General features: G+C 37.5%; 1 protein-coding gene across 1 annotated transcript; it reads left to right on the top strand.

The window, feature by feature from the left end:
• Positions 1 to 1,044: 1,044 nt before the first annotated feature.
• On the top strand, positions 1,045 to 16,249 carry LOC132044286 (phosphoglucomutase, cytoplasmic-like). The gene is made up of 18 exons (XM_059434771.1): positions 1,045 to 1,163; positions 3,999 to 4,080; positions 4,291 to 4,346; positions 4,652 to 4,765; positions 4,887 to 4,949; positions 5,867 to 5,986; positions 6,077 to 6,177; positions 6,544 to 6,603; positions 6,689 to 6,788; positions 6,913 to 7,070; positions 10,663 to 10,758; positions 10,884 to 10,947; positions 11,055 to 11,136; positions 11,243 to 11,418; positions 11,510 to 11,586; positions 15,514 to 15,646; positions 15,892 to 16,008; positions 16,110 to 16,249. The coding sequence occupies exons 1-18, from the start codon at positions 1,083 to 1,085 to the stop codon at positions 16,179 to 16,181; spliced, it is 1,752 nt and encodes a 583-aa protein (XP_059290754.1). The 5' UTR covers positions 1,045 to 1,082; the 3' UTR covers positions 16,182 to 16,249.
• The last annotated feature ends 326 nt before the right edge of the window (positions 16,250 to 16,575 follow it).

The following is a 16,575-nucleotide window of genomic DNA, read 5'->3' as shown; positions in this document are numbered from 1 at the left end:
TATTACACCACTTGACTTAATATTAAGTTAGACTACTCTCCTTTTATACATATATAGATAAGTCCCTTCCTAACCAGCAGCCAAACAACTATAATGATTTGCAATTCTGTTTTGCTCTTCCGTTCTTACCAAAAGCCTTTTCCTCCTATATTTTCTTTCTTTTGGTACATAGAAAATATTAAAAAGTATAAAAATCTTTCATAAGCTACATTGTTTAAAGGGAAAAAGTGCAAATGTATCCCTCAACTTTATGATTTAGTGTAAATATACCTCTCGTTAAAAAAGTGGTGCATATATACCCCTGCCGTTACACAAATGGTGTATATATACATACCCTTGCCATTACACAAATGGGACAAATATACCCTTTTCGTTGACATAATTTTTTCTAAAAATCATTTAGCTAGTTTTTTATTTCAAAAAATACCACATGGCTTTAAAAAAATAAGTCTACCCAATTTTTTAAATAGTTATTTTTTTTAAAGTCACGTGGTAATTTTTTCTAGTGGATCGGGTCTGGTTCATTTAAAAAATTAGGTAAACTTATTTTTTTTAAGGCCACAGAGATATTTTTTTAAATGAACCAGACCCGATCTACCAGAAAAAAATACGTACGTGGTTTTAAAAGAATAATTTTACTAAAATAAAAGAGTAATTTTTTTTTAAAGTAACGTGATATTTTTTTAACTAAAAAACAAGCTAAATGGTTTTAAAAAAATTTCATCAGCAAAAAAGATATAATTGCACTATTTATATAACGACATATACGACTTTTTAAGGAGGAATATATTTGCTCGTAAAAATCCTAAAATTGAGGGGTAATTTTCATATCCTTGTCTGTTTCCTCAGCAAAATTATTTCCTTTACCCTTCTTTTCCGTTCCTTTATTTTTGCGTCTAATATAAGTCTCACTCTCTTCTCGAAGCTCCAGACACAACACACACGTCCTACTATTCAGATGTAAGCGTCTCTCTCTATCTCTACTGTGGGTAACTTTCTGTCTCTCTGCATGTATTCAATGTAGATGTAAATGCATTTGCGCTTATTCTGTGTGCTATTGATTCCTTTTTCCAGTCAACAAAATGGTGATGTTCAACGTTACTCGCGTCCCAACGACTCCATTTGAAGGCCAGAAACCTGGTACTTCCGGTCTCCGTAAGAAGGTAAACCTCAAAATTTAATGATTCGAAATTCTAGTAACATTTTAATCAATTTTGCTACATTTTCGATTTGATCTTTGTAGATGCACGGCTTTATTTCCGTCCCGTTTCATCGAATCATTTAAATTAATTTTGGATTTTTTTCCTGATCTCTTCGCTCGATCAGCTTTCTAATGAATTTGCTTGTAGTTTTTTTTATGTTTTCCTTAAAAGTAGGTATTAATATATACAATTGTAATCAGCAGATATAGATCTAAGGAACAAATTGTAAGCGAATGGGATCTTGTAGTAAATGGAATGAAAATATCAAATGATGTGATGAGTGCTCTGTGGAAGTTACACTTCTGTACAACCTAATGGAATTCCCTACATGACAGAGGTGGATTTAGGATTTCGAGAGGTGGATTTAGGATTTCGAGGTTCCGGGTGCCACATTATTAATTTTTTTTTTAATTTTGAAATGGTAACAGATTTGTATTGGAATCAAAAAAGCCTGTGAAGGACATAGTTACAAGGAAAGGGAGCTATAAATTCTAGAGATAAGGGTAAAAAACACACCTCAAGTATCACATTTTTTGTTTTTTTGAATTTCCTACCTGAACTATTAGGTGCGAGAGTTTCCTACCTAAACTATCACCAACTAGTTAGCAAAACACACCTCAATTATCAGTTGTTCACTTTTCCTACCTCAAATATCAGGTAGGAAAAGTGAATAACGGATAGTTGAGCTGTGTTTTGCTAATAAGTTGGTGATAGTTTAGGTAGGAAACTCTTGCACCTGATAGTTCTTGCAGGAAACACAAAAATAACGTGATACTTGAGGTGTGTTTTTGACCTTCAACTCTAAATTCTACTATAACTATCGAGACTCTAGGAACTGTAATAGTCTCAGTGTCATTTATGTACTCATGTTTACCCCAAAAATGCAATAAGTAGAATACAATTAAGCTTTATCTTCTGGATTGGGCTACTTTGCCTTCGAAACATCTTGAATTTCTTTCCCTCCAGATAGGACACCGTATACAGTCTGGGATCATATTCTATCTAGTTTTTCGAGCTTTTGTGGCTCATCTTTTGCTCCAACTAGATAGCATATCTAATGTGTTCATTGGCATCGTCCAACTCAAGCCAATCATTGCTAGAAATATGTTGCATAGTTGAGTAGTCACCCTACAGTGCAAACGAAGACGACTGTTTGTTTCTGCATTCTTTCCACATAGGTGGCAGATAGAGCAAAGGTGTATTCCCCTTCTCTTTAACCTGTCATGTGTCAAACAAGCTCTCTTAACTATCAGCCAAACAAAAACTGCCGCTTTGTATGGTATCTTAGCCTTCCATAAGTGCTTCCGAGGCCACTGTCCATCAAGTTTGTTGTTATGGTTCCTCATATGATATGATGCTTGACTGAAAAAGTTCCTGGATTGTGTTGCAACCACCATATTCTATCTTGCTCTTGTGATACTCCATTAAAGAGATTAAGAGTCTTGAGAAATGCAATGAATCTGTCCATCTCCCTATCATTTAGAAGTCTTCTGAAACTAAGATTTCATCCTTGATTGCTCCAGACTTCATTAATATTCGCCTCTGCTGTTGATTCAGAATGTAAACGTCAGGGTACAGGAGCCCGAGGGGGCCACTTCCGATCTAGTTGTCTTCCGAGAAAGAGATTTTGTGCCCATTCCCAGCTTTGAAACTGATTTTGTTGCTGAAAATTTTCCATAGATTTCTAATGGTCTTCCAGACTAGCCTCGTAAACAATGTTCGCTGTGTTTTGGTATTCCAAGCATCTTCTTCTCCATATTTCTCTTTACTCGCCTTTTTCCATAGCGATTGGTCTTCATTTGAGTAGCAGACTTTGATTCTGCTTCCTTAGATTCTTTATACCAGCAACAACACCCCCCCCCCCCTCTCCGGGTATCTGAGTTTTCCATTCGACAAGATGGAAACCTCTTTTTTCCTTGCCATAAAAAAATGCTTCTCAAAACATCTATGCTCTTTTCAACCTGCGGAGGTATAGGGAAAAGAGACATCATGTAGGTAGGTAAAGCATCCTAGACACTGTATATGAGAATTAACCTGCCACTTTTAGAAAGGTACTAGCTCTTCTATGTGGTAAGTTTTTCCTCACATGTCTGTAAGACCCTATTCTAAATGTCTAAGGATCTGCTGTTTGCTCCTAGGGCCATGCCAAGGTAAACTGTAGGCAAGGATCCCAGTTTTTTTCTTAATTTATCCACACATTGCTGAAACTGTTGAGGTTCATTAACTGGATACATTGAACTATTTCTCTAGTTAACATGTAATCCTGAAACCCCTTTAAAAATTGTCAGAATAATTCTTAATGCCTTCATTTGATCCACCTATGCATCACATAGGATAATACTAGTTTGAGTTATACTAAGAGAGAGTGGGTGGGTTAAAAAAAATACAGGCACACAACTCCAGACCCCCAAAACGTTACAGTGACGTTCTTAAACTCTATCGACATTAGCCAATTGGCTTGCAACTAATTTGTTTTCCTTCACATTCCTGTAAGGGTGGAAACCGTGGAAGCCTAAGCCTTTAACATTCATGTGCTTCTTCCAGAGGCAGCTGAACAATAGATTAATTATGCGTTATGTTCATCTTCTTTGCAACTCTTTCTGCATTTTGTTTGAAAATTTGCAAGGTTAGTAGTTTAAATTGTAGTTAAGGTGACTCATGATTCATGCATAAACCTTGGAAATAGTAGTTCTGCATGATCTTTAGCTTATATGGAGTGTCTTGGCTTGTTTGTGCACTGATATTTCAAGGGTTTTGGATTTTTTGTCTAACATAAAGTTGGATGGGCTCTTTCAGGTGAAGGTGTTCATACAACCTCATTACTTGCAAAATTTTGTTCAGGCAACTTTCAATGCCCTTGGAGGTGACAGAGTTAAAGGTAATGAGGAAGTTATGTTTTCCTTTCTGGATGAATTCTCTACATTTCTTGCATGTAATGGAAGAGTTGATAGGTGTATCCTCTTTCCTTTTTTTTTTTTTTTTTTTGTTTGGGTGGGGGGGGGGGGGGGGGGGGGGGGGGGGGGGGGGGGGTGGTTGAGGGTTGGTGATTTATGTGGTCCATTCTTCTAATCTCACTTTTGTTGTGCAGGTGCTACGCTTGTGGTTTCTGGTGATGGCCGCTACTATTCTAAGGATGCCATCCAGGTAAAGCTGTCTTCGTGTGACCTATAGGTCACGGATTCGAGCCGTGGAAGCAGCCACTAATGCTTGCATTAGGTTAGGTTGTCTACATCACACCCCTTGGGGTATGGCCCTTCCCCGGACGCCGCTAATGCGGGATGCTTTGTGCACCGGGCTGCCCTTTTTTAAATTTTGATTGTTTGTTTGCTTAAACACAAACATGATACCGTGAAATTCTTAATGGTTATGCTCACTCTATTGATGAATATTGGATGCTTAATAGAAGGATATAATTCAGAGTTTAACCGCTTTGGTCTGTTTCACTGCAGATCATTACAAAAATGGCAGCAGCAAACAGAGTGAGACGTGTTTGGATTGGTCAAAATGGACTTTTGTCCACTCCTGCTGTATCAGCTGTTGTTCATGAGAGAGTCGGGGCTGATGTAAGTACTTTGCCTCAGGAGCTACATCAGATTACTTTATTCATATTTCCTTTTCCTTTTCTATGATATGGTTTTACTTGATTCCAGTATCTGTTAACATAATATGTCATACTCAATACAGGGTTCTAAAGCTACTGGGGCATTTATATTGACAGCAAGTCACAACCCAGGTGGCCCTAATGAGGTAGTACCTTCAATAAGTTCTTAATCAGTTCTTACTTTTGATTACTTTTGATTCTTTTTTGCTGCATCTCTCCGACATTGCGTGATAGCCAATTGTTGAGTTGGAAAGTCTTTAATTTCTATTCCAGGATTAAACTGACTTTATGGTCCTCCTATAAGCTCATGTTTGTTTCACATGAAAAGTAGGATTTTCTTTTCACTTTACTGCTTGTGCCTTGCTCTTGCTATAAAATTGTGTACTTGTGAGACCTGAAAATCATGCTACGTACTAAGAGTGAAAGTCATCCTTTAGCTTTTAGGATTGTAAATTAGAGTGCCTCCATATTTCTTTTATAAAAAAATGGGTGGTATGCATTATATGTTTGCCCTAAATATATATAGATATCTGGTTTTAAAAGATGAAAAACATAAGTTGCACATTCTGTTTTGTATTCTTTAGGTAGTTAATGTTTATTTATTATTGTTTGTTTGGGTGGGGTGGGGGAAGACTTCATGAAATATTCCTTAGTTGCAGCTGATTAAGACCCTATAAGTGTATACACAAATCTATGGACATACACTTTAAACGTGTTTTATTATTTGGAGGACAAAAGTGGCAGTGGGAGGATACGTTATGGATGATGAAATGATTGTAGGTCTCCTTTCAGATTATTTAGAATACCTATTTGAGAGTTTGGAATGCCTTTGAAATAACTATTAGCCTTGAAATATGTTTTATTTGGTGAACACCGGCGATGGGAAAATGCTTTACGGAAATAAAATAAACTTGGAATATCTTATCAGATTGTTTAGAATGCTTATTGGAGTGTTTAAGACTACCTTGTTTGGAATACCTAGTAGAGTGTTTAGATTTCCTAGGTGATGAATTCTGCTAGTTCTTCCTGAAAAGTACAGTTTCTCATATGTATTCACCTGTAGGATTTTGGAATTAAGTACAACATGGAAAATGGCGGACCTGCTCCAGAAGGTATTACAAACAAGATCTATGAAAATACCACAACAATAAAGGAATACTTGATTGCCGAGGGCCTGCCTGATGTAAGATGTACTCCTTCCCTGTTATATTTTCCTGAAGTTTATTATTTGATTGATGAAGTAACTTTTTGATATCGCCCAACTTGAATGTAGGTGGACATATCTACACCAGGTGTATCGAGCTTTGAGGGTCCTGAGGGGAAATTTGACGTTGACATTTTTGATTCAACTAGTGATTATCTGAAATTAATGAAGTATGAATGTTTCTCTTATGTGCAAAAATAGATGTCTTTCTTCTTTCACTTGGAATATATGTGAAGTAATGCTTTATACATGTAAATATATCCTTTGATATGGAAAGGTCAATCAACAATTTTTTGCAAAGGCACTATTCAGCTATTGCTGAATTTTGAGCGTCATTCCTATCCAATTTGTAAGGCTCTGTGATGTGTCTTGAGATTGCTTTTAACTGAACTCTTATACAGATACTTCTTCATGCATTTGTCTTTGGACCTTCTTCCGAAGCTTACTTACATCTTTATTACCTTTCATATGGTTATTCCTTTCGGAGTAAATTTTCTTCTCTGACTCAAAATTTAATATTGCATATTTGTTTCCAGGTCAATATTTGACTTCCCATCTATCAAGAAGTTGCTCTCCTCTCCACAATTTAGTTTCTGGTATGCATGTTGAAGGCCTTTTTGATGTACATTCCTTTTCCTGTTAAGAATATCAGTTAGGTACTCACATCTCTGCACAGTGTAGCTATGATGCACTTCACGGTGTTGCTGGAGTACACGCAAAACGTATCTTTGTGGAGGAGCTTGGTGCAAATGAAAGCTCTCTAGTAAATTGTGTTCCTAAGGTCTTCTCGTGTTCCTTGCATTGAGATTCTTCTTGTTTTAAAATGTTTGGCTTTCTGCTTTTCTAAAGCTCTATTTTGTGACTCCTTTTTTTTTTTCCTATGACATGTATGATTAATTTAATAGGAGGACTTTGGTGGAGGGCATCCCGATCCCAATCTGACATACGCAAAGGAGTTAGTTGCACGTATGGGATTGTCTGAAACTCATTCTGAACCCAATCCACCAGAATTCGGGGCAGCTGCGGATGGAGATGGGGACCGTAACATGGTCCTGGGGAAAAGGTAACATCTTGTTGATATTTTTTTCGAACTACAACTATTCACTTTCTGTCACGATCCAAGTATGGATCTGAGAATTATCAATAAGAAATGGAAATACAAATAATTTTTGACAATTTTCTGTTGTATATAAATGGAAAAAATGGATATCGATTACAAGATCGTAGATTGCTGAAATAAACTAAACTAATTATTGGGATAAAGTCTCCATAACCACTGAGAATCTGCAGAAATGAAGAAGGAGAGAATTAAAATTTGAGATGAGAAGAGAAAGGGATTGAGAGAGAAGAAATTTGGGAAGAGAAGTGAAACCTGATTTTCGTTCTATGCCCTTCTACAATAATTTCAGTGTATTTAAATTGGAGTGTGACTGCACGTGCCCCTCATGTGACCCCTAATTAATTTGGGGTCATGACAATCCTTCCCGCTAGAAATCGACCTTGTCCTCAAGGTCACTTGTGATGCACTCAACTTGGTATCAATTGAGAATTGCTTGTTTTATGCTAGGTAGAATTGAACACCCGCAAAAGCACCAATGCCACTGACTGTAATTCAAACGAATCAGCTGTTCGAATGAAACATTTTCAAGCTTGTCATTGAAATAGCTAGCGTTCTTAGCGAACACATTTGTGCAGTCATGCTTTAACCTGACAACTTCTCCCTGTAACGTCTCACGCTTTTCTCTAGTCAATTCTAACTTGTTTTCCCCCGTCACAATCTTGTAACAAGAGTATGATATCTGATTTGCAAGCAGAGCTACTTGTGTTTTCAGTTCCTGGATCATCTTTTGTCCATCTCTAGATCATACTTTTGGATCTTTACCTCATTTTCAACTGAATCAAGCTGCACATACGGTAAATGAGAAAAATTTCCCGTAGCATCCATGCTACCAGAGAAATGCCAGAGACAATATTCCAATAGAATGAGCTGCTCGATTGAAGTAATCCAACGTGTGACCTTATAGAAGAAGTGATCATGTCAGTCTGAACTTTGTTTATTCTACAGTCTTCATCAATGACATCTCTTCCTAGAAGTACTAAATGCCCTCCAAGTTGCCTCTCATATGATTCCCATAACCAAGAGCTTTAATGACGCAATGAAGTATTGGTCTCAGACTTGGGTGGTGAGTATAATTGATTGCAACAGCTAAATTATTAGCCAACAATTGTTTCCTTCCAGAAGAACTCTTTGATGGTCCTTTTACTGTGAGATAGTTCCATATCCAAGCAACTTTTGCGCCCAGTTTCTTTAAGGCAACAATAAGGTTGAAATACCTTTGTAAACTGATTGTGTCACAACCTTCAATAATGATAGTTTCATTTGTGACAAATACACCAGCTAATAAGAAACTGCCATTTAAACTTCCAACATCAACAATGTTTGTTGTATTCACTAGGAGCTTTGCAGTTGTAGAATTGTCCAGGACAAGTTGAATTTCTTTCTTGAACTCTCCACCCACTGAGAACATTCCTCCATCCAGAATTCCTTTATCATGAGATCCATAGCAATGAAAAACAACCACGTTTTCTACCCTGAGTCCGTTAGAAGCTTGGAGCAGCAAACCAAGTCCAACCAATGAATTCTTAATTGTGCTTCATTTGAGTAATCATTGAATAAAAAAAACGCAAGAGTTGAAAATTGAATCCATCACTGTATTTCACCTTCAATGCGATATTAAGAGAGTATCTGTCAGGTTATCACTCTCAAGGGCTACAAAGTTAAAGAATGCCTTGGGACATTTCTGATTGGTCTTCTTGCCTCCCCTGGTATGCATTTTCACAAACTCATGCATCCGGAATATCAAGTACAAAGGCACCATACCTTGCTCATAGAACATTAGACAATAATTCATTTCCGAGGTCCTTAAGAAGGAGTAATTAACAGCATAATGGAAGTGACTACACCATTAATGTTGCCGCGTCTGAGAAAAAAAAACCTGCTAAGAAACTATTCTGCAATTCACCAACAATAGATTTGATATTCTCCCAGTATCAAACAACCCACTAAACCGCCTCACAATCCACTTGTTCGAAGCCTTAGAATCAGTAGCGAGTTGTGTTATGGCATAATCCAAAGAATACAAAAACAAAGGTAATGAGGCACAAGCTGCAAATTTGGCTCCATTGAAGAACTCATTCAGTTGATTCAGCCAATTGAAATTAAACTCAATAAACTTCATATAGCTAAATTCGGACAAATAGAATGTAGTGCCTCCAGGATCAAAACTTAGTGATATTGCAACAGTAAACTTATCAAGCATTCCGATTCCCATTATTCTGAAAAATACAATCTCATCCTCCAATTCAGATTGCATCAACATGATATGACATCCAAATATCAGGGATTTACAGATTCTTCTTAAACAATATTTGCTATCCACCAGAAAAGCTTCATGAGAGGGAAAAACTAGTGCCGCGCACTTTTTGACAAACATCATTTTAGTTCTAAAACTTTGACTAAGATGATCAATATTGAGATTGACTTCAGAAAACTGACCCTTACCAGTTGAAATGACTTGAGTCGCTGGTGAGTTATATATTACTTCTGCTGTCTCAATCTTTGTTTCACCTCTTCGAGAATCTTTTATCGAACCCCTTTTGTAAACCGACACTACAGGTGACAACATCATTCCCTTTTTCTTAAGAATTGCTTCAATTGCCTTTTCCTGTGACCTAGCTTGTTCTATAGCATGACTTAATGTAGAAGGTCGAACCAATTCCACATAGAACTTGATTTCCACCCTAAGCCCCTTGATGAAACTAGATAAGAAATAAGCTTCATTCAAAGCAGAATTTCCATCCAACATTTGAGTTGTTAGTGTTTCAAATTCCTCTAAATAATCCTCAACAGTTCCTTTTGAGTCAATTTATCAAAATCTTCTTTAAGGTATCTATTGTCTGCAGCGGATGACTCTCTTCCCCAACTCCGAGCTTCAATCACTCCGTGTTGTTTTCTCTCTATAGCAGTCAAACTATTAGAGATTTTTTCTAACAGAGTCTGAATTCTAACCCGTGAATTCGCTTGGAAATGAGCCGCTTCCTCAAGTGTTTGGTTAGTCTGCTCGAGTAGTACCTTTTGTCGACTTATCCTCTCGTCCAATGCCTTCAAAGGCTTACCCTCAGCCATCGATCAGTATTAGGGTCGAGAATCGAGGCTCTGATACCAATTGTCACGGTACAAGTATGGATTTGAGAATTATCAATAAGAAATTGAAATACAAGTAATTTAGGGACAATTTTCTGTTTTATATAAATGGAAAAAATGGCTATCAATTACAAGATCGTCGAATGCTGAAATAAACTAAACTAATTATCAGGATAAAGTCTCCATAACCACTGAGAATCTGCAGAAATGAAGAAGTAGAGAATTAGAATTTGAGATGAGAAGAGAAAGGGATTGAGAGAGAGGAAATTTGGGAAGAGAAGTGAAACCTGATTTTCGTTCTATGGCCTTCCACAATAATTTCACTGTATTTAAATTGGAGTGTCACTGCAGTACTGCACGCGCCCCTCATGTGAGCCCTAATTAATTTGGGGTCATGACACTTTCTTGAAATTGCATCTAAAATTTTGTTTTACGTTGTTTCTTTTGTTAGATTCTTTGTGACTCCTTCTGATTCTGTTGCTATCATTGCGGCCAATGCTGTACAAGCTATTCCTTATTTTTCTGGAGGTCTGAAAGGAGTTGCCAGGTCTGTATCGCTTGGAGCTTACTTTTATATGATTGTTATGCTGTTAATATTTCTATTTAAGAGTTGTTCATCTTGTGATGAAATCTGTCAGAGTTTTATATGATGCAATGCTAACCTTTCTACAGGAGTATGCCCACATCTGCTGCTCTTGATGTAGTTGCTAAGCATCTGAACTTGAAATTTTTTGAGGTACTATATTGCCCCATTGACAGTTATATGTTATTTATTTTTCCTTTTGATAGTGGAGGGTTGACGGCAAGCTGGATTTAAAAATTTCCATGTCTGCCTTTGTTAAGGTACCCACTGGTTGGAAATTTTTTGGTAATTTGATGGATGCTGGAATGTGTTCAATTTGTGGAGAAGAAAGTTTTGGAACTGGTCTGCTTTCTGAACTTAATTCCTGTATCTAATTTGACACACAGTAGGTTGGACAATGTAACTGGGCACATGAAGGCATTAAATCTTTTTAATTATGTCTTCTCAGGCTCAGACCATATTCGAGAGAAAGATGGAATATGGGCTGTTTTGGCTTGGTTATCTATCCTTGCCTACAAGAATAAGGACAACCTTGGGGGAGGTAACCTTGTGACTGTTGGAGATATTGTTCGCCAACACTGGGCAACCTATGGACGCCACTATTACACTCGATATGACTACGAGGTTTTTATTCGACAGTTAATTAATGTAAAATGAGCGTTTCTGTGTCTGCTTAACTTAAATCATGTCAATCAATTTCATTTGTTTCTTCCAGAATGTTGATGCTGGTGGTGCTAAGGAGCTTATGGCTCATTTGGTGAAGCTGCAATCTTCCATTGATGAAGTTAACAAGTAAGCTATCCTTTAGTTTCAAGTTCCCCTCTAGAATACCCAATGTTTCTAAAGCATGACTTAGGCAATTTTTCCCTCATCATATATTTTATATTTTTATCTTTTTATTTTGAGGATGTCCATTCGCTGTATGAGAAATTCCAGAAGACACTAGCTTAAACACAGGGTAGTAGGTCTTCCTTAACCTGTAATTACTACAAAATCAGATTGTAGCTGATCCTATACACACTGACCCTTGGAGTAGTTTTTTTTTTTTTTTTTTTTTTTTTGAAACTGGTAACTTTGTATTCTTCAGCATTAAGGGTATGCTGGCCACCTCCAAAAATTTACACTTTACTGAAACAGAAATACTTACAGTAATCCTAAAAAGTCCACTAACTGAACTTCCTCTTCTACATATTGTTCTTTACACCAAAAACTTAATGAAGTAATGACCTTCCATGCAATGAACTTTCTCTGCCTTTAAAAATTCTGTCGTTTCTTTCCTTCCAGATGTTCCATCAGATGCAGGCAGGAACTGTTTTCCACCAAATCTTCTGACTCTTGCTCCCTCCCCTTCTTATCCCACAGCTTAGAAGGTCTGCAGTGTGTTCAGGCATAGTCCAGTTCCACCTTAGCCAAGTTAATGAACAATGCCCAGACTTGTGCCGTAACTTTACAGTGAAGGAAAAGGTGATTGTTCGTCTCTAAGGCCTCCTTGCATAATGTGCATCTTGAAGCAATGTTAATTCCTCTTTTCTGCAGTGCTTCATGAGTCAAACAGGCTCTCCAAGTTACCAGCCAGGTGAAACACTTCACCTTAGTTGGTGCCACACACTTCCAAATGGATTTCCAAGGTCCTGGTGTCCTCCCTGTTATTTCAGTCAAACCCTTGTTGTACAATCTGTTCACAGAGAACAGTCCATCTTGATTATGCTTCCATGTCAATTTATCTGGCTCAAAATTAGTTCCTTGAAATCCACCAATTACTGTCAGTAGTTCTGCTACCCATGCTATTTCCCAATCATTTAAAAGTCTTCTGAAGACTAAATTTCATCCTTGGGGAGACCACATCTCCTCTATTGTACTATCTGGGTTTGTGCTTATAGAAAATAAGCCAGGAAACAGTAGTTGTAATGTCCCCTGTCCAGTCCAATTTTCCTTCCAGAAAAGAATCTTGTCACCCCTACCCTCCTTGTAGTTAACATTTGCCTTCAGAGCCAGCCAGAAAGCTCTAATGGTCCTCCATACGCCCACACCATAGGTATTTGTCACCTCATTTGTACACCATTTCCCATTTTGGCTATACTTATGTTGGATCACCTCTTGCCATAGTGCCTGATCTTCCTGATTATATCTCCATAACCACTTCATGAGTAAGCTTTTATCCTGTAATTTTAGGTTCTTCACCCCTAATCCTTCATGCATTCTGCTTTGTTGAACTACTTCCCAATTTACCAAGTGGAACTTTTTTTCCTCATTGTTTCCTTGCCATAGAAAGGTTCTCCTTAGAGTGTCCAAAGCCTTAACCACCTTGCTTGGAATAGGAAATAAGGACATCACATATGTTGGCAAAGAATCCAAGACTGAGTTGATTAAGATGAGTCTTCCTCCCAAGGATAGGTATTGAGATTTCCATAGAGCTAGTTTCTTTTCAGTCTTCTCTATGATGCCATCCCAAATTTCCACTGCTTTATCTTGGAGTAGTTATACATAGCATCTAAGAGCTGTGGCTGTACTATAATAGGAAGGAGGCAGAATAAAGCAAAAAAGACCATTAAAGTATTTGTGGGTTGTTTCTCTTTTTATATTTTTGTCGATTTATCTAGTGCTACTTCTTATTTAATAGAGAACTATGTGTCATTTGGGAGACATTGTTTGCCCCTTACCCCCATAGAGATATGTATCTATGACTCCTTCCCACAACTGAAATCCTTCTGTAGTAGGAAGTAAGGGGAATTTACTATACCAGGTCGTGATCATTTTTTTATAACCGAGAAATCCCAAAGGGCCAGTGGCGCATAGTTCAAAACTCTGTGGTTGATGGGCCAGCCTCTATACCCTTTATACCAAATTGTAGTAATCTTCTGCATAAGTACCTCGATTTCATCAAGTATTCTAACTGGCAGGATGACTTTAGAGCCAAGGCCTTCTATACGTAGCTTAGTTTGACAACTGCTGCAGCACCCTTAACTTTTCAATCACTAGGCTACTGGTTTTGGCCATCGGTTCAAATCTTAGACTGTCTTTGGTGCATTCATATTATTGTTGCATCATCATAAACATAATGTGCCACCCATGTCAAATAATGGGAGTTCATGAAAAGGGGTTGTTTTTACTTCATGATGTACATGCCCTGAAAAGGACAAATCATAAATCATTACATGTGGGCACCGGTTGCATTCTTTGGTCTTTCATGGAAGCCACACACCTTCCTTTTCCCCTATAAAGAAGAACCGTTGCATGTTTGGATCTTGGGTGTCTTTTGTCTAAGAGTTGATTTTGCAAATCAGCCAATGGAAACCTTTTTTCCAGATTGCGAAATGGGATGAGTCATATCAATAAGCTTTCAATTGATTTAGGGGATGCAGCCAAACCAAATTCAACCAGTGAAGGAGCCATCTTTTCCTGTGGTGTAGATTCATCCTATTTATATATAGCTGCATCAATGGACTGGGATGTTTAATCTCTAATTAAGTTTTCCATGTCTGTTAAGTTTTGCTATGGTTGTTCTTCTGCTATAGAGGTGTCTGCTTAATGGTGCCTTAAGGTGTCTGGTTTCTTTGCCTGCTTTATTGATATCCTTTTTGATGTCGGCAGCTTGCCTGCTTGGCACGCTTTTGGTAGTTTTCCATTTTAATCTATATAGCCCCCCACGGCTGATCTTGAGCTTGGTGTTCTTCATAATTAATATCTTAAATGATAGTTGCTTGATCTAGTACCAGTTTCAAAAAAAAAAAAAAATGATAGTTGCTTGATCATTTTTCTAGTTCTGAGTTACTAGATTTTCATGCTAAATACATGCAAAGTTCTATTCTTTTTCCAACTCACATTGTATTATCACGTTACTTCAATGCTACTTGTCAACAATAACAAGAACAACATACACAGTGTAATCCCACAGGTGGGGTCTGGGAGGGTAGACCTTACCCCTACCTCGTGGAGGTAGAGAGGCTGTTTCCGAAAGACTCTCGGCTCAAGTAGCGGATATCAAAGCAGTTGGAAAAAGAAAATACAGCAGTTAAGAAGTCATAGCAAATAATAGGGAAAGCCTTACATAGAATTCCAAATAAAAAGGAACAGTAACCACAGCAACAATAACCGAAGCACAAGCAACAACAGGTATTAACAGAAATTGAAGGACAAGTAACTACGAGAATACTGCTATTACAACTGGTATGAAATACTGCTATTACAACTGGTATGAAAGGAGAAACAGGTACGGTGCACCAAAATTTAATGCTACTTGTCAAAAAGAGAAAAAGATCTTACTGCGATTGATGTTCTTTCAGCTAAGAAGTTTAATATATTGGACCCTAAAACCCAAATTGAGAAAGCATGTATTTTTGCATGTAGAATCTGTTCAAGATTGTGATAGTTTAAATGCTCCCATGAAACAAGAAATGTGACGTTGAAACGGTTGATGCCTCCTTTTATAATTTGAAGAATGTGAGAGCCCAACATCTATTTGTTAGCTTTTCCTCATCAGACAGAACTGTTTGAAGGTGAAAACTTTGGCTTGCCAGTCAGATTACTTGCCAATGTCAGTAGAAAATAAATTTTGCTTGAATTTTGTCTTCTGGACCTTTCTGTGAGTTTTAAATGTGGCGATGTTTATTGAAATGTCCTGTTGTCATGTTGGTACTTGTTCTAGGACAGAAAAATGTAATACTATTGATGTGTCTTTTCAATGTGTGATACTTGATCTCGAGATAAATTCCTATGCAGGATTATAAAGGAAAAACGTTCAGATGTTTCAAACGTCGTGCATGCTGATGAATTTGAGTACAAGGACCCAGTTGATGGTTCCGTGTCAAAGCATCAGGGTATAAGATACCTATTTGAAGATGGATCGCGATTGGTAAGGGATCACCCCTGTGCTCTAATAGTACTCAAAGTATGTGAATTAGAAGCTGTTGTGCATGGGAATGAAAAATATACAGTTAACTGGGGATTCAAATTCTGTTAAGTTGATTTCTTTTTCACCAAAAGAATTAACTAAAATAAAGCGGATTGAATGCAAAAGTTTTTATGGTAACTCTTGTTGGGTGCATATGATCATGGCTTTTGAGTGTTTTATATAACTACCTTTTGGTACCGTGCTAGGTGTTCCGTCTCTCTGGAACTGGCTCGGAGGGTGCTACTATCCGTCTCTACATTGAGCAGTATGAGAAGGATTCATCCAAGATTGGAAGAGATTCTCAGGAAGCACTTGCTCCCCTGGCAAGTAACGTTGGAGCACAGATGATGTTTATTGTCCATGCGTCTTATTTTTCTTTTTTGTTTCTTGGGGTTTTTGCTAAACGAGATTTATTTCGTTACAGGTGGAGGTTGCTCTTATGCTATCGAAAATGCAGGAATACACTGGCCGGTCTGCCCCAACTGTTATTACATAAACTTATTGTGTACGCTGCACTTGCTTTTGTACTTTAGGAACTAAATAATTGAATAATCATACTGTCCTTACTGGACAACCCCATAGAATATACAAGATTATACGAAGTTTCGAATTCTGCAGTCTTTTGTTATGGTCCAAATCGAATGAGGCGAATTACTATGAAAGAACTCATGTCTCTAGTTGCAGAATCTTGTTCAAATAAAGAAATGCGGCAATTTATCTTACTGTACTTCGATTCCTTTCCCATTCATCGGGAACGACTACTGCTATGAGAGTTCTTTGCTTTGCAAATCAGCTTTTCCAACCTTGATTAATCTGAGTCTGCGGAGTATCGTTCTTGATATCAGGAAGTTTGTATTTTTCTTCTTTCTTTTCCCCAATTTTGCACTCTC

The sequence above is a fragment of the Lycium ferocissimum genome, unplaced genomic scaffold (assembly GCF_029784015.1).
Source record: "Lycium ferocissimum isolate CSIRO_LF1 unplaced genomic scaffold, AGI_CSIRO_Lferr_CH_V1 ctg4119, whole genome shotgun sequence".
NCBI classification, from domain to species: Eukaryota; Viridiplantae; Streptophyta; class Magnoliopsida; order Solanales; family Solanaceae; genus Lycium; species Lycium ferocissimum.
Note: the sequence above shows the minus strand (reverse complement) of the source record. Positions and strands in the feature narration are given on the sequence as shown.

Bases quoted from the DNA above. Each gene is read 5' to 3' on its own strand.
- LOC132044286 (XM_059434771.1), top strand. From the start codon at position 1,083: ATGGTGATGTTCAACGTTACTCGCGTCCCAACGACTCCATTTGAAGGC. The intron at 6,789-6,912 runs GTCTTCTCGTGT...TTAATTTAATAG, and splicing joins TAGTAAATTGTGTTCCTAAG to GAGGACTTTGGTGGAGGGCA. The intron at 11,587-15,513 runs GTAAGCTATCCT...ATTCCTATGCAG, and splicing joins TCCATTGATGAAGTTAACAA to GATTATAAAGGAAAAACGTT.